This window comes from Coregonus lavaretus (assembly GCF_964263955.1).
Source record: "Coregonus lavaretus genome assembly, chromosome: 2".
NCBI lineage: Eukaryota > Metazoa > Chordata > Actinopteri > Salmoniformes > Salmonidae > Coregonus > Coregonus lavaretus.
Genome location: NC_139989.1, coordinates 88,260,843 through 88,283,510, shown reverse-complemented (window position 1 = coordinate 88,283,510; position 22,668 = coordinate 88,260,843). Strand labels below are relative to the sequence as shown.

The 22,668-nt window shown below is 42.3% G+C and overlaps 1 protein-coding gene across 4 annotated transcripts; it reads left to right on the top strand.

The window, feature by feature from the left end:
• The first annotated feature begins 5,819 nt into the window (after positions 1–5,819).
• On the top strand, positions 5,820–22,394 carry LOC311141973 (ribonuclease inhibitor-like). Of its 4 annotated transcripts, none has more exons than XM_084177510.1 (5): positions 5,820–6,082; positions 11,577–11,630; positions 14,907–15,080; positions 16,512–16,685; positions 18,598–22,394. In XM_084177510.1, exons 2-5 carry the CDS (start codon positions 11,593–11,595, stop codon positions 18,734–18,736), a joined length of 525 nt encoding a protein of 174 aa, XP_084033636.1. In that variant the 5' UTR covers positions 5,820–6,082; positions 11,577–11,592; the 3' UTR covers positions 18,737–22,394. The 4 variants fall into 4 exon arrangements, with proteins under 4 accessions (XP_084033636.1, XP_084033633.1, XP_084033634.1 ...); XM_084177507.1 differs by lacking the exon at positions 5,820–6,082 and adding an exon at positions 6,903–7,099; XM_084177508.1 differs by lacking the exon at positions 5,820–6,082 and adding an exon at positions 7,097–7,560.
• The last annotated feature ends 274 nt before the right edge of the window (positions 22,395–22,668 follow it).

Here is a 22,668-nt window from a genome sequence, read left to right as displayed (position 1 = left end):
GGGTTACAGGAGGGTTGAAGGAGACTAGTTTTAACGGAAGGTAGATGGAGACCAGGGTTAAAGGAGGGTTGAAGGAGACTAGTTTTAACAGAAGGTCCATGGAGAGTAGGGTTTTGAGGGCGTGAACTGGTATGGTAAGATTACCTAGTGGGGACAGTAACTGAAAGGTTGCTGGTTCGAATACCTGAGCAGTCAAGGTAAAAGTCTTTGCCCTTAAGCAAGGCACTTACACCTGATTTGCTCCAGGGGGCACCGTACTACTATGACCCTGTAAAACAACACATTTCACTGCATCTATCCGGTGTGTGTGACAATACATTTACAAATATTTTATTCATTTATTACAACAGTTAATTTAACAATGCTGGTTATAAATCTTGTTGACATTCATCCAAGGACACCTTGACTTGCATTACACTCTCACTCCAGAAAAATATTCTCATGAAATCATATGACCTAAAATTAGAGAAAAGGATTCCTGTAAACGTGGCCTGCTACAAGCAGGAAACCAGTTATGGATGTGTGATCTGTCTTGTCATCTTTTTGGGTAACCACATTGGAACATTCCAACATTCATCTTTAAGGACATGAACTGGCAGAACAGGTTTCAGCAAAGTATGGAGTCATTGTTTTCAGGAAGGTGTCTCCATGGCGATAGGAGGGACAGGAGGCAGACTAAGGGCAAGGGAAGCCACCTGAACTACTGCCCTACAAAGGCAAAGAGCAGTCTACGCAAACAGTGAATCTGAGAAAAATGGCTTTAAAGTTGGGTTTTTTGTCCAATCATATCAACCATGACCACTGATCTGACCTATGACCCCTTAAATGCTGATACTGCACTCTGCCTTTTTATGACCTTAAACAGCTGTCTGGGTAATGCAGCAGCAAAGTGTAGTATGTAGAAATCTAAATGTGTTTATCCAGCTTTCTTGTTGTTTTTCTGTTTGATGGAAACAGTTTGAGTGTTGTAACTATATTTAATGGTGTTATGTAGTCGTGTTTTCATGTTTTCAATGTTGTATTGGAGTAGGCCTAACCCTCACCAATATTTCTGTTGATGGAGAGAGACACCAGACAAGATGAGAGACATCAATAGACGACACAGAGAAAGTGATGGAGAGAGAGAGAGAGACACCAGACAAGACACAGAGACAGCAACAGAAGAATATGATATGATGGAGAGAGACACCAGACAAGACACAGAGACAGCAACAGAAGAATAGGATATGATGGAGAGAGACAGAACAGGCCATAACAGAAGAAAATAGACACAGGAGACAGTAACAAACTGGAACCTGAGACAGCAACAGACAAGACACAGACAGCAACAGACAAGATACAGACAGCAACAGGCAATACACAGACAGCAACAGACAAGACACAGACAGCAACAGACAAGACACAGACATCAACAGACAAGACACAGAGAAAGTGACAGAAGAGGGCAGATGGAGAGAGAACCAAGGTTGGTTGAGCAGAATAGGGGAGACAAGAGAGACAGCAACAGAAGGGGGGAGACAAGAGAGACAGCAACAGAATTGGGGAGACAAGAGAGACAGCAACAGAAGGGGGGAGACAAGAGACAGCAACAGAAGAGGGGAGACAAGAGAGACAGCAACAGAAGGGGGGAGACAAGAGAGACATCAACAGAAGAGGGCAGACAGGTGACAGCAACAGAAGGGGGGAGACAAGAGAGACAGCAACAGAAGAGGGGAGACAAGAGAGACAGCAACAGAAGAGGGCAGACAAGAGAAACAGCAACAGAAGGGGGGAGACAAGAGACAGCAACAGAAGAGGGGAGACAAGAGAGACAGCAACAGAAGGGGGGAGACAAGAGAGACATCAACAGAAGAGGGCAGACAGGAGACAGCAACAGAAGGGGGGAGACAAGAGAGACAGCAACAGAAGAGGGGAGACAAGAGAGACAGCAACAGAAGAGGGCAGACAAGAGAGACAGCAACAGAAGAGGGGAGACAAGAGACAGCAACAGAAGAGGGGAGACAAGAGAGACAGCAACAGAAGGGGGGAGACAAGAGACAGCAACAGAAGGGGGTAGACAAGAGAGACAGCAACAGAAGACAGAGAAAGCAATGGAGAAAGCCATTTTTCTCAGATTCACTGTTTGCGTAGACTGCTCTTTGCCTTTGTAGGGCAGTAGTTCAGGTGGCTTCCCTTGCCCTTAGTCTGCCTCCTGTCCCTCCTATCGCCATGGAGACACCTTCCTGAAAACAATGACTCCATACTTCATGTCCTTAAAGATTAGAATGTTCCAATGTGGTTGGCCAAAAAGATGACAAGATAGATCACACATTCATCATTCAGGGTTACTATCAAACAGAAATGTCACATTTCTGGTTTGTCCATACCTTGTTTCCTGCTTGTAGCAGCGTGCATTTACAGGAATCGTTCTCTCTAACTATAAGTCACATGATTTCATGAGAATATTTTTCTGCAGTAAGAGGGTAATGCAAGTGAAGGTGTCCTTGGATCAACGTCAACAAGAGTTATAACCAGCAATGTTAAATTAACTGTTGAAATTGCAAAAAATATATATGTTTTTATTGTCAGATACACCGGATAGGTGCAGTGAAATGTGTTGTGTTACAGGGTCAGCCATAGTAGTACTGCACCCATGAAGCAAGTTAGTGTTAAGTGCCTTGCTTAAGGGCACATCAACAGATTTTCACATTGACTGCTCGGGTATTCGAACCTGCGACCTTTCAGTTACTGGCCCAACGTTCTAACCACTAGGCAATGTGACCACACCATACCAGGTCCCGCCCTAAAAGAAGACAATGTTTAAGTGTTCAAATGTAGTCCATGAAGAGGTATTAGGATTATGTGCACAGCTATTCTGCCGTACAATTGCAAACTGCTGCTACACATTTGGTTAAAGATGAGTTCAGACCTAAATCAGGCTTCATAGTATCTGTTATATCTTGTGACAAAGTGTCCTTATTCAATTATCTTCAGTTTCAGAGAAAATGGAGGGTCAAATTTGATGCAACTACAAAATCCCAGTAAAAACCAAGGAAACAGCAGTAAGTGAAGTTACTGCCATCTGGCTTTGTTCCACCATGTTCTACTGCAGTTACTACGGTTTTCCTTGGTATTCTATCAGGCTCTGAGTTCAGGCCATCCCGACCATGACACTCACCCTCACACACTCCATGAGACAGCCAGTGATCCAGTTATCACCAGAATAAACATTGCACAATTCCGCGGAAAATGTTTGGATAATTTTGGTCATAAAGTCAGTATTTTCCAAAACTGAGTTTAGTGAGACTTGTGGTTGTGACTGCATCACAACGTAAATGAAGGTTGCCCACATGCCCACACCAAGTAATAATCAATTCAGAATGCAACTGCACCCGACCCAATCGTAATGCCTGGGGTAAATTTGGGTTGAATTTGGATATCCCTATGGGGCTAGTTAGGGACCATCAGTAAATTACACCATGTACATTGGACAACATGTTAATATTCCAATGGCTCCAAATTTGGATTGCAAAACTAAAGAGAGACATCAGACAAGACACAGAGACAACAACAGAAGAATAGGATTTGATGGAGAGAGACACCAGACAAGACACAGAGACAGCAACAGAAGAATAGGATATGATGGAGAGAGACACCAGACAAGTTGAAAGACATCAATAGATGACACAGAGAAAGTGATGGAGAGAGACAGATGAGGGGAGAACACACAGTAGACTATCACTAAAAGCTGATATAGGGATTCTAATTACTGCAGAGAGAGAGAGAGAGAGAGAGAGAGAGAGAGAGAGAGAGAGAGAGAGAGAGATTGAGTGTTTAGGTACTGTGGGATTATTTAATCAGTTTGGCTCATTGGACAGGTCAGAGTCTATATTTGAAGTTCTTGAGTGGTTTTTGGCAATACACTGGTAATGTATTCCTGGATTTAGCTGTTGAAATTCCTTCCTGGACCCTCCTACTGGCTGTGGGCTAAACCACCGATGTCTTCAAATCCTAGGGGAGAGAGGAGATGCTACCCCTGGGGAGAGAGGAGCTGCTACCCCTGGGGAGAGAGGAGCTGCTACCCCTGGGGAGAGAGGAGCTGCTACCCCTGGGGAGAGAGGAGCTGCTACCCCTGGGGAGAGAGGAGCTGCTACCCCTGGGGAGAGAGGAGCTGCTACCCCTGGGGAGAGAGGAGCTGTTTCCCCTGGGGAGAGAGGAGCTGCTACCCCTGGGGAGAGAGGAGCTGCTACCCCTGGGGAGAGAGGAGCTGATACCCCTGGGGAGAGAGGAGTTGCTACCCCTGGGGAGAGAAGAGCTGCTACCCCTGGGGAGAGAGGAGCTGTTACCCCTGGGGAGAGAGGAGCTGTTACCCCTGGGGAGAGAGGAGCTGTTACCCCTGGGGAGAGAGGAGCTGCTACCCCTGGGGAGAGAGGAGCTGTTACCCCTGGGGAGAGAGGAGCTGTTACCCCTGGGGAGAGAGGAGCTGCTACCCCTGGGGAGAGAGGAGCTGCTACCCCTGGGGAGAGAGGAGCTGCTACCCCTGGGGAGAGAGGAGCTGCTACCCCTGGGGAGAGAGGAGCTGTTACCCCTGGGGAGAGAGGAGCTGATACCCCTGGGGAGAGAGGAGCTGCTACCCCTGGGGAGAGAGGAGCTGCTACCCCTGGGGAGAGAGGAGCTGCTACCCCTGGGGAGAGAGGAGCTGCTACCCCTGGGGAGAGAGGAGCTGATACCCCTGGGGAGAGAGGAACTGTTACCCCTGAGGAGAGAGGAGCTGCAACGAAGAGAGACTGCAACCCTGCTCGGGAAGAGCTTAACGATTTGTGATTGTTGGGGCACGTTTGGCAGGAGCTTCAGTGATGAAGACTGCTGAACTTGCTGATGTTTCACAATGTGCCATTACCGTCTCAGTAACATTTACATTTTAGTCATTTAGCAGACGCTCTTATCCAGAGTGACTTACAGTTAGTGAGTGCATACATTCTTTTTTGTATTTTTCATACTGGCCCCCCGTGGGAATCAAACCCACAACCCTGGCGTTGCAAATGCCATGCTCTACCAACTGAGCTACATCCCTGCCGGCCATTCCCTCCCCTACCCTGGACGACGCTGGGCCAATTGTGCGCCGCCCCATGGGTCTCCCGGTCGAGGCAGGCTACGACAGAGCCTGGATTCAAACCAGGATCTCTAGTGGCACAGCTAGCACTGCGATGCAGTGCATTAGACCACTGCGCCACTCGGGAGGTTAACCAGGTCTCAACCCAATTTAACACTTATGGGAGATTCTGGAGCAGTGCCTGAGACAGTGTTTTCCACCACCATCAACAAAGCACCAAATGATGGAATTCCTTGTGGAGGAATGATGTCACATCCCTCCAATAGAGTTCCAGACACTTGTAGAATGTATGACAACACATCTACACCAAGGAGTATTGTTCTGGCGGCTCCTGGAGGCAAAACGCCCTGTTAAGACACTATGTTGGTGTCTCTTTTATTTTGGCAGTTACCTGGAGGCAAAACGCCCTGTTAAGACACTATGTTGGTGTTTCCTTTATTTTGGCAGTTACCTGGAGGCAAAACGCCCTGTTAAGACACTATGTTGCTGTTTCCTTTATTTTGGCAGTTACCTGTAGGTGTATGTCACTCATCACTGCAATACATCTGTTCTTGTACTTTATGCTGCTTCTACATTGACATAGATTTCACACAATCATGTCTCTTACATACATTCTAATGACTCAAATTAATTAGTTAGTACTGAAATGTAATATTTCTTGGAACTTATGAGTCATGGAAATGTTTCTGTACATGTCTGTTTTATTTAGTCAATTAGTTATTTGTTCCATTGGTTGGCTGTGTGTGTATCTGCACGTGTGTGTGTGGAGAAGAGAGAGAGAGAGAGAGAGAGAGAGAGAGAGAGAGAGAGAGAGAGAGAGAGAGAGAGAGAGAGAGAGAGAGAGAGAGAGAGAGAGAGAGAGAGAGAGAGAGAGAGAGAGAGAGAGAGAGAGAGAGAGAGAGAGAGAGAAATGAGTTGAGCAAACGAAAGTAACTTTCGACGACCGAATGATTATTTTAGACTCTGCTTCTGTTCAGAGAGAGATACAAGGTAAGACGACGATTGTTATGTGTATTAATATAGTTGATGATATTGTTATGTGTATTAATGTAGTTTATGATATTAATATAGTTGATGATATTGTTATGTGTATTAATATAGTTGATGATATTGTTATGTGTATTAATATAGTTGATGATATTGTTATGTGTATTCATATAGTTGATGATATTGTTATGTGTATTAATATAGTTGATGATATTGTTATGTGTATTAATATAGTTGATGATATTGTTATGTGTATTAATATAGTTGATGATATTGTTATGTGTATTAATATAGTTGATGATATTGTTATGTGTATTAATATAGTTGATGATATTGTTATGTGTATTCATATAGTTGATGATATTGTTATAGTGTTATAATAGGCCTACTCTCCTTAACATGTTTTGGATATAAATTAGATGCGTGGGGTGAATTAGTTCTGTTTCCATCTGAGTGCCCCAGGGTGATCGCTCCTACACTATCTAGAATCTAAAAGGGTTATTTGGCTGTCCCCATATGAGAACCCTTTGTAGAACACTTTTTGGTACTAGGTAGAATCCTTTCCACAGAGGGTTTTACCTGGAACCCAAAAGCGTTCTCCTGTGGGGACAGCCAGAGGACCCTTTTGGAACTCTTTTTACTAGGTCTATAGACTTGTCTTCTCAAAACAGGCTTAAAACACAACATGCAACAAACAAACTTTTTCTCTTTCTAATCTACTGTTAACGCTTTTCACTCAGGAAGGTATGTTGTGTGAAAGAGAGACTAATAAATACTGTGGAAAGACTAACAACAACTTACACTTCCTCAAAACCCACCGTAGCAAAACGTTTGGCAACGGAAACTGTTTAGGTCACCTTGTACAGCGTTTGGAGTAAACTAGCCTCCCGAGTGGCGCAGTGGTCTAAGGCACTGCATCGCAGTGCTAGCTGTGCCACTAGAGATCCTGGTTTGAATCCATGCTCTGTCGTAGCTGGCCGCGACTGGGAGACCCATGGGGTGGTGCACAATTGGCCCAGGGTAAGGGAGGGAATTGCTGGCAGGGATGTAGCTCAGTTGGTAGAGAATGGTGTTTGCAATGCCCGGGTTGTGGGTTCGTTTCCCACGGGGGGGGGGCAGTATGAAAAATAATGTATGCACTCACTAACTGTAAGTTCTTCTGGATAAGAGTGTCTGCTAAATGACCAAAAAAAAAAACGGTTTACTGCAACATTTAAAAACTGTTGGCTGCGGTGTAAACTAATGGCTGTTGATGCCTGCCTCATGCTGAAACCTGTATGTAGCCTGAGGGGTGTACTATGATGCAAGCTGGATATACTGTTTTTTCAAAGCTTATCTACATTTCAGTTAGCTTCACATTCCAGATCAGACTTCACCCATTAGAATATACAGAGCGCTAGTCATCAGGAAGGTGCTCTCTCAGCAGAACTGAAAATATCTCAATGACTTGACATGTTCTGGTTGTGAATTCAGGCTACAAGGTGAGAATCTTTCCAGGGATTATTATAAAGTGGTAGAGAAATGTAATGTCTGGTGTAATTCTAGTACAGTGAATGGAAGTAAAACACTCAGACCTAACAGTCGACTTCTACTGAGACAGGTACGTGTCAGTTTAATCATACAAAATGGAGCTAACTGAATGTGGGCAAGTCAAATTCAATATATGTATATATTATAGTTCTCCATTTAACATTTGATATGATAACTGTAATTGTATCATAGTTCTACTATATTGTAGTGATCCTCGCTAAATGAGCCACGTCACAATTCCAACCAAGTAACCCAATTGGCGCCAACGGCGCGATGCGTAGGATGTTTGCCTTTTACACATGCAACCTGGGTTCGCTTCCCTGCCCCACTGTTCGCTACATTGGTGTCAGAAGTAGTATGGTGTCTGTGAGGCCATCAGAATTTATGGTCCGGACGTGTGAGGGGTCTGAGTAGTCGAAGCACGGGACTTTTGTAGGGGACAGTGTGAGTCAGGTTACAATTCCCATTGCTGCAATAGGGTTAACCCTACAGCTGTTAACCCTACTGCTGTTAACCCTACTGCTGTTAACCCTACTGCTGTTAACCCTACTGCTGTTAACCCTACTGCTGTTAACCCTACTGCTGTTAACCCTACTGCTGTTAACCCTATTGCTGTTAACCCTACTGCTGTTAACCCTACTGCTGTTAACCCTACTGCTGTTAACCCTATTGCTGTTAACCCTACTGCTGTTAACCCTACTGCTGTTAACCCTACTGCTGTTAACCCTATTGCTGTTAACCCTACTGCTGTTAACCCTACTGCTGTTAACCCTACTGCTGTTAACCCTACTGCTGTTAACCCTATTGCTGTTAACCCTACTGCTGTTAACCCTACTGCTGTTAACCCTACTGCTGTTAACCCTACTGCTGTGATGCGTAGGGTGTTTGCCTTTTTCGCCAGCGACCTGGTTTACCGCCCTGCCTGCTGTTTAGACTTGAAACCGATTTGTAGGTGATCAATCCTGCTACTGATAACCTGTGTGAACTGATCTGAACAGGTTTAGGCTGGTCATCTAGGATATTGTAGGCTATAGCCGAGGTATAGACCTTGATCTGCATATCACTAACAAACTGCTATTATACAGTAAAACCTAGCCTACTTTACATAATATAAAATCTCTTACTTGTTGCAAAAAACCTTTCTGTACGGATCACTGATCCCCCTCAGATCAATCATGTCCATTTTAGCCCTTCAGTCTACATTCTCAGATACGTTTAGAAAATAACAGATTGAAAGAAATAGTCTACTTTTAAAAATACACATTAGCCTGAGAGAGTGGAAGGGGTGAGAGGAATGTGGCCTTGTGTTGCTGCACTGTCTATAACTACCTTAACAAACAGTAACAGGGAGGTGAAAGATATCAGTCACGACTACATGTTGTTACAGGCTTTGGTATTTCCATTTATATTTTGAGGTTGGACGTTAGCACGTTGGCCGCACCTCTTGGCGCCACCTCAATAGACAGTATGCTTATGCCTGTGCTGGCTTGTCATCTCTTTAGTCAGAAGGGTTCCATCTGTTATGTGATATTGAAGAGCAGCTGGCCCAGTGTTCTGGTTGGCCTTAGAGATGTTAGAAGACTGGCACCTCTTTGTAGCTCTGATTCTTTAAGTTGATGAACAAAGTCTTTCTGTCTTGTATCTCCCAGGGTTTGGTCTGGTTTGGTTTGGTTTGGTTTGGTTTGGTTTGGTTTGGTCTGGTTTGTTCTGGTTTGGTGTGGTCTGGTTTGGTCTGGTTTGGTCTGGTTTGGTCTGGTTTGGTCTGGATTGGTCTGGTGTGGTCTGGTTTAGTTTGGTCTGGTTTGGTCTGGTTTGATCTGGTCTGGTTTGGTTTGGTGTGGTCTGGTTTGGTCTGGTTTGGTTTGGTTTGCTCCACTTGTTTTTTTTACGTTGGAGGGTTTTTATTTCAGATGTCCTCGTCTGGAGCCACTTCAATGGGCACTCATGGTGGGTGTCCTTTAGGTACCACTTTCTTGTTGCTAGTCAACATTCAGTGGACACTAGGGATTGGCCGATTAATACTGGAGCAACATGTAAAGTGTTGGTCCCATGTTTCATGAGCTGAAATAAAATATTCCAGAAATGTTCCATATGCACAAAAAAACAAAAAACATATTTCTCTCCGATTTTGTGCACAAATTTGTTTACATCCCTGTTAGTGAGCATTTCTCAGTTGCCAAGATAATCCATCCACCTGACAGGGGTGGAATATCAAGAAGCTGATTAAACAGCATGATCATTACACAGGTACACCTTGTGCTGGGGACAATAAAAGGCCATTCGAAAATGTGCAGTTTTCTCACACAACACAATGCCACAGATGTCTCAGGTTTTGAGGGAGCGTGCCATTGGCATGCTGACTGCAGGAATGTCCACCAGAGCTGTTGCCAGAGAATTACATTGGTGTCAGAAGTGGAATGGCGGTTGTGAGGTCATCAGAACGCACGGCCCGGACGTGTGAGTAGTCGACTTCCTGGTCGGAGGGGGCAGTGTGAGCCACATTCCAATTCCCACCATGTGGGTTAACCCTATTGGTGCGATGCGTAGGTTGTTTGCCTTTTACACGTGCAACCTGGGTTCGCTTCCCTGCCCTGCTGTTTGCTACATTGGTGTCAGAAGTAGGCCATCAGAATGCACGGCCCGGATGTGTGAGGGGTCTGAGTAGTCGAAGCACAGGACTTGCTTTTATAGGGGGCAGTGTGAGCCAGGTTACAATTCCCATCGCAGCAATAGGTTTAACCCTATAGACAGAGTCCCAACAGCAGAGTCCCAACAGCAGAGTCCCAACAGCAGAGTCCCATCAGCAGAGTCCCAACAGCAGAGTCCCAACAGCAGAGTCCCAACAGCAGAGTCCCAACAGCAGAGTCCCAACCGCAGAGTCCCAACCGCAGAGTCCCAACAGCTGTCCTATCATTTCTCTTCATTATTTCTCTTCATATGACAAGGATTAAAAAGGATTTGCCTGTAGATTGTCAACTTGATTCGTGATGATGACTGCTGGCTAAGATTTTGAAAGTATGATGTTGACATGATCAGTCCAATCAAAGCTACTGTAGATATAATGTGATTTGACGTCATTTTATCTGTGGCCAATGACCTTCTTGAATGGGCACTTCTAATGTAACTCTGTGGCAGCACCCAATGGGCTTGAATTTTCTAGCTCTACCCTTAGACTTGGCGGTGATGTAGTGTCCCCATGAGTGACAGAACACTGAGCCAATCACGAAGCAATGCTCTGTATTGTCTTCTGGCTTGACCCACCACCACAGAAAGCACTGAGCTAGGCTGAAACACCTGCATTTTGGAGCTGCCTTACTCAAGAAAACAAAAAAGAGACCATGTTTTTTTGCGGCTTTATTAACTCAATTATATATATATTATTTTTACATTTTTTGCAAACTGATATGTGACACGTATTAATGCCAAAATAACATGCAAACAGGAAAGGCCACCTGCCCTGAATGACGGGTCACCACTGGCTGAGGTATAGACCTTGATCTGCTTTACACAAAAAAATACTGTTATACATTATAACCTAGCCTACTTTAAATAATAAAAAATCTCTTAATTGTTGCAAAAAACCTTTCTGTATAGATCACTGATCCCCCCCAGATCAATCAAGCCCGTTTTAGCCCTTCTGTCTACATTCTCAGATACGTTTAGAAAAGAACAGATTTAAAGATAATAATTGGCTGACTTTTAATGAATACAAATAAGTGTGAGACATGGCCTTGTGTTGCTGCACTGTCTATAACTACCTTAACAAACAGTGACTTATTATTATTATTGACAGTTAACATGGAGAAGAGATGTCACAACCAGATGTTCATTTGATTGCATTAAATAGCCTGACTGTTTCAATATGTCTGTTAGTAAATGTTTTGTAAGAGATAATTAATAAACGATAACAATTCACATTCAAGAATTACTGTGTTAACTACAACCAACATGTTGGATCTCTGTTTAGGGGTCAGTGGTCTAAAATGAGTCTCTCTGGGGAACATGACACCAAAGCTAAGAGGTGAGATGACAATATTGTTTAAGAATTATTAAGAGTTTATTTCCTAAATGCTATTTCCACAATAATCAGAAATGGTTGCTTATGGGTACCTTCAATATTACTGTTCTCAGATGTTTAATTAATAGATTTTAGATGTAGATTATTATTATTATTTTTATTGCAAAACGCTATATATCCATTGTTTAGCTGAAATTGAATGTTCATATCCTGTATATTTGACTGTATTATCTGGTTGTCTCACCTAGCTATCTTAAGATGAATGCACTTACTGTAAATAGCTCTGGGTAAGAGCATCTGCTAAACAGGTGGGGCTCTATCCTGAATGACAGGTCACCACTGCTCCAAAGCAATTACATGTTGCACAGAAACCACTGACTCGCTGCATGTTTCTATTATCAAGACACCTGCTGGTACCTCTTAACTGGTTAGGACAGCTCATGAGGTGTCCTAAATATCTGCCAACTAGGTGGGACACTTATAAATAAAGAGGCTTCATGCATAGCTTTAATTTATACCCATAAGAGTAGGACTAAAATGGCTTTATTCTCAGCACTTATACAACACATGTTCTACTCTGAGACGCTTTTTGGATATGGGCCCAGATCTCAAAATATTGTTTTAAAAAACGAATCATTTTTGTTTTACATAATAAAAAATGAATATTACTAATGTAACTGACTTTAAAGACTTGGATTAGTTTATTGTGTTGCTCTGCTCATGTCCGCATTCTGGAACTGTCCGCGTCCCCGTACAGAACTGTCCGCGTCCACGTACGGTTTGGCGCCAAGCATATTGTCCAGTTACGCGCAGAGTGGTCTGAGGTGATCTTGGGGAACAACGACGGAGTTCGTTACAGTGTTGAGACACCGAAGTTTATTGTTCAATTTTCTTTTTTGCGTAATGGTCAGTGACAGTATGAGTGTAGCCAGATCCTTTTCACTCGCTATTCTTGTTTCATCTTGTGTGGTTCACCGGATTCGTCATCATCCTCGATGGACAGACGAACGACCTGCTAGCTAGCCAAGCTAGTCGGTACAGCTAGCTAAGCTAGCTACTCTACCAGCAGCATCCTAGTTATCCTAGCTACCACTACATCATCACCGGCTGCCTGCATTTCTTGTGGACCGATGGAGCTCCCTGGTTGTTTCTTCCACCTGTTAAATACCGTGGAGGGCTTCTCCCTCTCTCGTTGACGGATGCTGGCTACCTACGCTCCCTCTGTCCGGTTCTCCTCTCTTCACTAGATGGACGGTAACTTTACCGTTTAACCCCTATGTGTCCAAGGACTGAACTTTTGAATGTTATTTTCGGGGCGCCTCAAGTGACATTTTTTACAACGTTTATTTCTGATAAAATTAGCTCATTGCATCCGCCATGGAGCCCAGTTTCATAATATTACCTTCAGTCCCTGGTTATGAAGTAATCACGAAACAACAGGCCTTATGTTTGGGCTTTTTTCACCCTACCAGCTCCTATTAGTTCTATTGAGCTCCGTGAAACCGACTCGCCTTCAGAACGTTCTATTCCCAGCCCATTGTTCTGCGTCACAATGCCAGCTTCACTATTGTTATCAATGAGACCTGCCTGCGTTAACCCTGTAGGTTTACCTCAGGTAAATTATTATTAACAAGGTTACGGCTACTTGGTGAGCGTTAACCCTGTAGGTTTACCTCAGGTAACTGATTATTAACAAGGTTACGGCTACTTGGTGAGCGTTAACCCTGTAGGTTTACCTCAGGTAACTTATTATTAACAAGGTTACGGCTACTTGATGAGCGTTAACCCTGTAGGTTTACCTCAGGTAACTTATTATTAACAAGGTTACGGCTACTTGGTGAGCGTTAACCCTGTAGGTTTACCTCTGGTAACTTATTATTAACAAGGTTACAGCTACTTGGTGAGCGCTAACCCTGTAGGTTTACCTCAGGTAACTTATTATTAACAAGGTTATGGCTACTTGGTGAGCGTTAACCCTGTAGGTTTACCTCAGGTAACTTATTGTTAACAAGGTTACGGCTACTTGGTGAGCGTTAACCCTGTAGGTTTACCTCAGGTAACTTATTGTTAACAATGTTACAGCTATTTGGTGAGCGCGCACACTGTTCACCTGAGTACATGTTGTGGTCACCAATAGTGAGGTGAGACACAGTTTAAGAGGCGATGGCTGGTGGATAGCCATCAAACATTAAACATTTTCTGGTCATGGTTAACCATATTTGTTTTAAGAAAAAAGTGTACAATCTAAAAAAAACACGTCCCTGTCCTCTTTTCAAGATGTGGCCGATTTAAACAGCCAGAAGACATTTGTTAATTAAGAATAACAATTTATTTGATGACTTGTTGTTTCTAAATGACTGCTGGATAATTTGATATGCATCGAAATCTTCGTTCGTAGGCATCAAATTGAGCGAATGCTGCGCAGGTTCACTGAGTTGCAAACCAAATGGATATAATGGGGTGATTGTTGTCTAATCGGGTGGTCTAGCTAATGGATTTGTAGATCTGACGCAGTTGCTACCTCAGATTATGAGCGTAGCAAGTGTCATGAGTGAGTTATGTAGTACCCACATACGGCCACAACGAGGAGCAAGAGTGCCATAAACCCATTCTGTTTTTTGCCATAAAAACCCTAAATCTAACAATCAATCAAATGTATTTATAAAGCACTCACTGTTCACCTGGATACACGTTGTTGTCATTATTGTCGGCAGGAATATGGGACCAAATACTAAACCTTTGACTACTTTAAAACACAATAAGTGAATTGGTCAGAATACTTATGACTTCTTCAAATAGGGGGACTAGATACATAAAGTGCATTTATTTTTCTAAATGGTGAAACAGACACGTATAAAAATACCCTCAAATAAAAGGTGACATTATATACTGTCACCTCATATGAAACATTTGTTTTAAAATCCAAAATGCTGGAGTATAGAGCCACATTTAAAATGTTAGCTTCACTGTCAAAATAGATATGGTGTGGACTGTCTACTCAATACAATCTAAATCTGATACCTCACTGTCTGTCTTTTGACTGATACTGCTTTTTAAACTGCTCTGGTCAGTCTACTCAAATATTTGTACTTTATATTTTTCTATCTACAAGCAGTACTTAGATCATTTATTATTGTTAATAATGATACATTAATTTATGAATAGATATGGCAGGTTTCAGGACACTGATATATCTGAAAATGTTGAAAAAATATATTGCCGCTATTTTCACCACCAAAGAATATCAGTGTGATTTTAATATGATTTGACTCTTTGCAGGCTGTCACGCTGTCTAGTCACAGAGGAAAGCTGTGCTTCTCTGGTCTCAGCTCTGAAGTCAAACCCCTCACACCTGAGAGAGCTGGATCTGAGTAACAATGACCTGAAGGATTCAGGAGTGAAGCTGCTCTCTGCTGGACTGGGGAATCCCCACTGTAAACTGGAGACTCTGAGGTCAGTATTCCTGTAGTTGGTCAACAAGTGATAACTGTTCACCAGATCCACATGTGTTTACCAGGCACACATAGTCCACAGCATATGTGTTTGGACAGTGAAGCTTACAATTTTACATTTGGTGCTATGCTCCAGCATTTTGGATTTGAGATAGAATGTTTCATATTAGGCAACAGTACAGAATGTCACCTTTTATTTAAAGGTATTAATTCATATCTGTTTTACCGTTTAGAAATTAAAGCACTTTATGTGTGTAATTGTCCCAAATGAAAAAGCCGTAATTATTTGGACAAATTAATTTAGTCAAATGTTTAGTATTTGGTCAAATATTCCTTACCCACAGTGATTACATCAAGCTTGTGATTCTACAAACTTGTTGAATGCATTTGCAGTTTGTTTTGGTTGTGTTTTGGATGATGTTTTTCCCAATAGAAACTGAATGGTGAATAATGTCCTGTCATTTTGGAGTCACTTCACTTGTATTGTCAGTAAGAATAGAATATGTTTCTGAACACTTCTACATTCATGTGGACGCTAACATGATTATGAATAATCATGAATGAATCGTGAATGATGATGAATGAGAAAGTTACAGAGGAACAAGGATCATACCCCCTCTGTTATTGGTAATGGTGAGAGGTTAGCATGTTTTGTTGTAGCCTCTGTAACTCTCTCACTCATTATTATTCATGATTCATTCATGATTTGTCTTAATCATGGAATCATCAGGATTCATTTAGTAGTGTTTAGAAACATGTTATCTACTCACTTAGACAGAAAATTACTCCAGTCATCATCCACCATTCAGTTACTATTGGACAAAACATAACCCAAAACACAACCAAAACAAACTGCAAATGCAACCAATGAGTTTGAGACCAAATACTCAACTTTTGACTACTTTAATACACTATAAGTGAATTAGTTAGAATACTTATGACTTCTTCAAATGGTGGGACTATATACATAAAGTGCTTTCATTTCTAAACGGTGAAACAGATATGTATGAAAATACCCTCAAATAAAAGGTGACATTATATACTGTCACCTCATATGAAACATTTGATCTGAAATCCAAAATGCTGGAGTATAGAGCCACATTTAAAATGTTATCTTCACTGTCAAAATAGATATGGTGTGGACTGTATACTCAATACAATCTAAATCTGATACCTCACTGTCTGTCTTTTGCCTGATACTGCTTTTTAAACTGCTCTGGTCAGTCTACTCAAATATTTGTGCTTTATATTTTTCTCTCTTTAAGCAATACTTTGATAATTTGTCATTTCTAATAATGATACATTAATTTATGAATAGATATGGCAGGTTTCAGGACACTGATATATCTGAATATGTAGAAAATATATACTGCCACTATTTTCACCACCAAAGAATAGCAGTGTGATTTTAATATGATTTGACTCTTTGCAGGCTGTCAGGCTGTCTAGTCACAGAGGAAGGCTGTGATTCTCTGGTCTCAGCTCTGAAGTCAAACCCCTCACACCTGAGAGAGCTGGATCTGAGTAACAATGACCTGAAGGATTCAGGAGTGAAGCTGCTCTCTGCTGTCCTGGGGAATCCCCACTGTCAACTGGAGACTCTGAGGTCAGTATTCCTGTAGTTGGTCAACAAGTGATAACTGTTCACCAGATCCACATGTGTTTACCAGGCACACATAGTCCACACCATATGTGTTTGGACAGTGAAGCTTACAGTTTTACAGTGGTGTGAAAAAGTGTTCGCCCCCTTTCTGATTTCTTATTTGTTTGCATGTTTGTCACACTTAAATGTTTCAGATCATCAAACAAATTTAAAATTAGTCAAAGATAACACAAGTAAACACAAAATGCAGTCTTGAAATGAAGGTTGTTATTATTAAGGGAAAACAAAATCCAAACCCACATGGCCCTGTGTGAAAAAGTGATTGCCCCCTACAACCTAATAACTGGTTGGGCCACCCTTAGCAGCAACAACTGCAATCAAACATTTGAATTCCCATGATGTTTTTACAGCGCTGTGGAGGAATTTTGGCCCACTCATCTTTGCAGAATTGTTGTTATTCAGCCACATTGGAGGGTTTTCGAGCATGAACTGCCTTTTTAAGGTCATGCCACAGCATCTCAATAGGATTCAGGTCAGGACTTTGACTAGGCCACTCCAAAGTCTTCATTTTGTTTTTCTTCAGCCATTCAGAGGTGAACTTGCTGGTGTGTTTTGGATCATTGTCCTGCTGCAGAATCCAAGTTCGCTTCAGCTTGAGGTCTCGAACAGATGGCCGGACATTCTCCTTCAGGATTTTTTGGTAGACAGCAGAATTCATGGTTCCATTTATCACAGCAAGTCTTCCAGGTCCTGAAGCAGCAAAACAGGCCCAGACCATCACACTACCACCACCATATTTTACTGTTGGTATGATGTTCTTTTTCTGAAATGCGATGTTACTTTTACGGCAGATGTAATGGGACACACACCTTCCAAAAAGTTCAACTTTTGTCTCGTCAGTCCACAGAGTATTTTCCCAAAGGTCTTGGGGATCATCAATATGTTTTCTGGCAAAAACGAGACGAGATTTAATGGTTTTCTTGCTCAGCAGTGGTTTTCGTGTTGGAACTCTGCCATGCAGGCCATTTCTGCCCAGTCTCTTTCTTATGGTGGAGTCATGAACACTGACTTTAACTGAGTAAGTGAGGCCTGCAGCTCTTTGGATGTTGTTGTGGGGTCTTTTGTGACCTCTTGGATGAGTCGTCGCTACGCTCTTGGGGTCATTTTGGTCGGCCGGTCACTCCTGGGAAGGTTCACCACTGTTCCATGTTTTCGCCATTTGTGGATAATGGCTCTCACTGTGGTTCGCTGGAGTCCCAAAGCTTTAGAAATGGCTTTATAACCTTTTCCAGACTGATGGATCTCAATTAATTTCTTTCTCATTTGTTCCTGAATTTCTTTGGATCTCGGCATGATGTCTAGCTTTTGAGGATCTTTTGGTCTACTTAACTTTGTAAGGCAGGTCCTATTTAAGTGATTCCTTGATTGAGAACAGGTGTGGCAGTAATCAGGCCTGGGTGTGGCTAGAGGAATTGAACTCAGGTGTGATAAACCACAGTTGAGTTGTGTTATAACAGGGGGTGCAATCACTTTTTCACACAGGGCCATGTAGGTTTGGATTTTGTTTTCCCTTAATAATAACAACCTTCATTTCAAAACTGCATTTTATCTTTGACTAATATTTAAATTTGTTTGATGATCTGAAACATTTAAGTGTGACAAACATGCAAACAAATAACAAATCAGGAAGGGGGCAAACACTTTTTCACACCACTGTATTTGTACTTTTATATTTGTCTCTCTACAAGCAAAACGTTGATAATTTGTCATTTCTAATAATGATACATTCATTTATGAATAGATATGGCAGGTTTCAGGACACTGATATATCTGAATATGTAGAAAATATATACTGCCACTATTTTCACCACCAAAGAATAGCAGTGTGATTTTAAAATGATTTGACTCTTTGCAGGCTGTCAGGCTGTCTAGTCACAGAGGAAGGCTGTGATTCTCTGGTCTCAGCTCTGAAGTCAAACCCCTCACACCTGAGAGAGCTGGATCTGAGTAACAATGACCTGAAGGAAAGAGAAGTCCCTGTTTCCATTTGCTAGAATGTATTAATCAAATATTGAGGACTTGGGACATGAACTACATCAGTTCAGAAGAATTTGACAAAGGAAAATCCAGAGTGGCATGCAGAGACCCTCCAGTGTAGTAGAGATAGCATTATTCATTCAGCCTTATAAAGAAGGTTTTTTTCAGCTCTTTAAACTGTGTAGAATATCTGTTTCAATCCCTGTTAGTACCGCTTCTTGTGAACAGAGTTTTTCTGCTCTAAAGCTGGTGAAAACGTATCTTAGGTCCACAATGTCAGATGAGAGATTAAGCAATTTAGGTGTATTAAGTATTGAGTCAAGGAGGGCAAAGGCCTAGAATCGAGATGAATTTGCGGATCTTTTTGTAAGAAACCACAAAAACCGTAGAATACAGTTGATGTAACTGATAGTGAATATGTAATCCAAATGACGAAATGTAAATGCAAATAATAAATAGTTGAATGATTATGAACATGGTCATTTGTCTATTGATGCCTGCAATGCATTGAAGAAAACGACATGACAACAATAATGTGTGATGTAACTGGCCCCTCTAACAGTACAACTGGCCCCAGCCTGGCCCCTCCCACTGGGAACGTTCTAGAACCACCACTGCTGCTACGGCTACATTGGCCCAGTTATTGTTGAATAATAATGAAGCTAGGTCAATTCAATTCAAATAATATAGCTAGTAACTTCAACATACTTACAGCTGAAATACACTGCCGTTTTCTTTGTGAACATGGTGAGATGGAGGAAGCCGCATCCACATGTAGAGTTGTGGGGGAGGGGACAAGTTTCCCAAATAGACACTGGCTTTGGATCAGGTTTAAATTCCTCCCACTAATGATCCTTGTTAGGATTGGGGGAGGGGAAGCTGATCCTAGATCTGTATCTAGGGGAAACTTCACCCCAGCAAAGAGAGATGGGGGAAGAGGAGGAGAGAGAGCGTTGCTCTCAGGATTGACAGATCATGTACAACATCTACCAGTAGGAAATTGGTGTCAGAATATAATATCTGACCTTTAGCAGTTCTAATGTCTTCATTTGCTCCATTTCATTAGTCTTGTTGATTGATTGCTGATATCTAGTTTAACAGGTGAGATGGTGTTGATGAAGAGCATCCATCCGTTTTAGTAATGCATTAATAGTAATGCATTCATAGACATATAGTTGATACTGGTGGTCCTACCCATCCCCCACTTCACTCCATTAACCCTACACTTGCTGCTCACATGGTGGTTTGTCTAAATATATCTGACTTTAGGTCAGTTTTTAAGGTTCAGAAGGTAAAGATTGTGTTCGGCTGTGTCAGGAGCACTAGTGGTAGTGCTGCCGCTCCCAGATCACACATTGCCCTATATAAGTATATACTGTAGCAAGCTGAACCCAACACCTACCAATTACCACCTTCTGATCTCTTGGTGTAATGGATAAGCTGTTGGCTTGATAGTCGCTGGACCCGGGTTCGAGTCCCGGTTGGAGCTATCCCTTAATTTGTTACATTGGTGTCAGAAGTGGGATAGTGCCTGTGAGGCCATCAAAGAGGCATGTACACATGAGAGACTTGCTATAAAGAAGTGTGGGGGCATGCTCTCCCCAAGGAAGGGGGTAATGCAGCGACGAAGGGGCATTACACCGTTGCTGTTTGCAAAAAAACACTACATTGGTGGAAGCAGTGGAATGGTGCCTTGGGGGAGGTGTGCACATTTCATGAGTGGGATCTGTACCCAGGTGTCCCATGGGAAAAACCAGTGTCTTGACCATTAGACCAAGAGGTAATGCCCTCTTGACCTGAGGGTGACACTGATTTTGAAGTTGAAGGCAGGACTACCTCATTACCAGATCATGAGACAGACTCATGTTTTCTCCACACATGGGATAGTGTAAAAGGAACTTTGCCTAGGAAGCCCATGCTAGAAGTGTTAGGAGGTGGAAGTTAGAGAATTAGTCCAGTAACTGAAAGGTCACTGGTTTGAGTCCTGAGCCAGACAACAAAACGTGGGATTGGATCTGAACTGGCAGATCTGTGACCAACCCCTTCAGAAAGACACATTCCCTTTGTTCCCTGAAAACATGGACTAATAAAGTTGTACTGTACTGTGCTGTGCTGCACTTTATTGAACAGAACCTGAGAGTCCAGCATGTCAGGGGATGGGGTGGGGGGTGGGGGGTGAGAGCAGCAGTGGGGGATGGGTAGCTAGTCCTTGATTGGCTGTAGACCTGGGAGCCACAACTGCCAAGAGAAATTCAATCAACCCTTTTTATCAGCCAAGCCAACATACTGTTTTACACACCATTTTTGTGGACTGTTAATGTTTATATTTAAAATCAACACTGAGCTTTTCATGTTATAATCTGTTATTTATCAAATCTGATATTGAAACCATATACAATATGCACTAGAAATGGTTGTAATGAAAACCTGAGACACTCCTATAGACCTATGGAATTATGAGGGGGGGGGGGGGGATTATGTATTTCTGAAAGATATCAAGTAATTTAGGATTTGAAGTCAATTCTTGCGTGGGAAACTGCAGTCTGGTTTGTTTGTCTGAGTGAACAGAGCAGTTGGGGGAAGGGAATACACATACAATGTTTCAATCTCCAACTGTCTTGTTTCACAGACTCCTGTGAGAGAGAATATAGTAGACGGTTGCTGTCAAAAAGTGATTGGTGAGTTTTCCTGTGTCCTGTGTTTATGACCTTTTAAGGACATCCTGTCCGGACGTTCTCTTCACTATTTAGGGTGTAACTTGATAGTGCAGCTGTTTCTTTGAAGTAAAGCACATTGATGGGGAATATATGATCTATTATGCTGTGAGAGAAAGAGCACATATTTACCTGATTTGTTAAATATTAATAGTTAACAATTAATATGCTTAACAATAGTAGAGACATTTCTTAACTACCAATGCTGTGCTTTTGGTAAGGATGGTTCCCTCTAGCTCCCTGCAGCTGGTCTGGGCTTGTAGTCAAGGACATGGGATAGAGATCAACTGGAGGAACAGGTAGACCTGGTAGCTCCCTGCAGCTGGTCTGGGCGTGTAGTCAAGGACATGGGATAGAGATCAACTGGAGGAACAGGTAGACCTGGATTGTTTCAATTTCTCGTTGCTTCCACACAGCGACAAGAAGAAAACATGGTGGCTCCTGATCTGCCAGGGAGGGGCGTGCTTGGATGAAAAGCAGAGATTGTTTTGGACAATTTGCAGAACTAATGAAGAGCTATACAAATCCTGTTGACTCTGTATTAACTTCTGCCTGCAATTGCATAACTAAAGATATTTTACATATACTCAGAAGCCGTTGTCTGTGTCATTTTCTAAAGTTTAAAGTTTGTTTAAGAATAAGAGAATATCAGCACTGTGCAAAGAACCCTCTACAACATGTTTGAAATAAAAAGTAATGGCCTGGTGATTGATGTGTCGTGTACTGACCTAGTTGAACTTAAAGTTTGAACTGTTTGAAAAATGTGAAACAGTTGGGAATTTTTGTAGTGAACTTATGGAGCTGCTGTGTAGTGAGCTTGTGACCCCTTGTAGAATGAAAAAGTAATTTCCGGGTAGGTCTGCCTGAGTATAAGTAAGTGTTAGACTTGTCCTGTGAACACTACGAGTGACAAGAAACCTCAAGAGAGATCAACCACAGAAAACTCCAGAAAACACGTCTCCTAGACCAATTCTAGGTGTGTTGTGTCCTTCATGTCTTGGCCACAAGGACAAAACCATCGATGCCATTCTTTGTGATGCACCTGATTGTTTTAATGGTGGGATTGATATGAGTGGAGGCCAACCGGACGATTCAACAGTGAAGATTTTCACACACAGCTGTCTCAACAACCTTTTTCAGCCAAAAAACTGGAGTTTTTCTCCTGCGTTTCTCCTGAGGGAATGTCTTAAGATAAGACTTGCTCTATGTCAGATCTAAAAGGCCCTGAATGGACC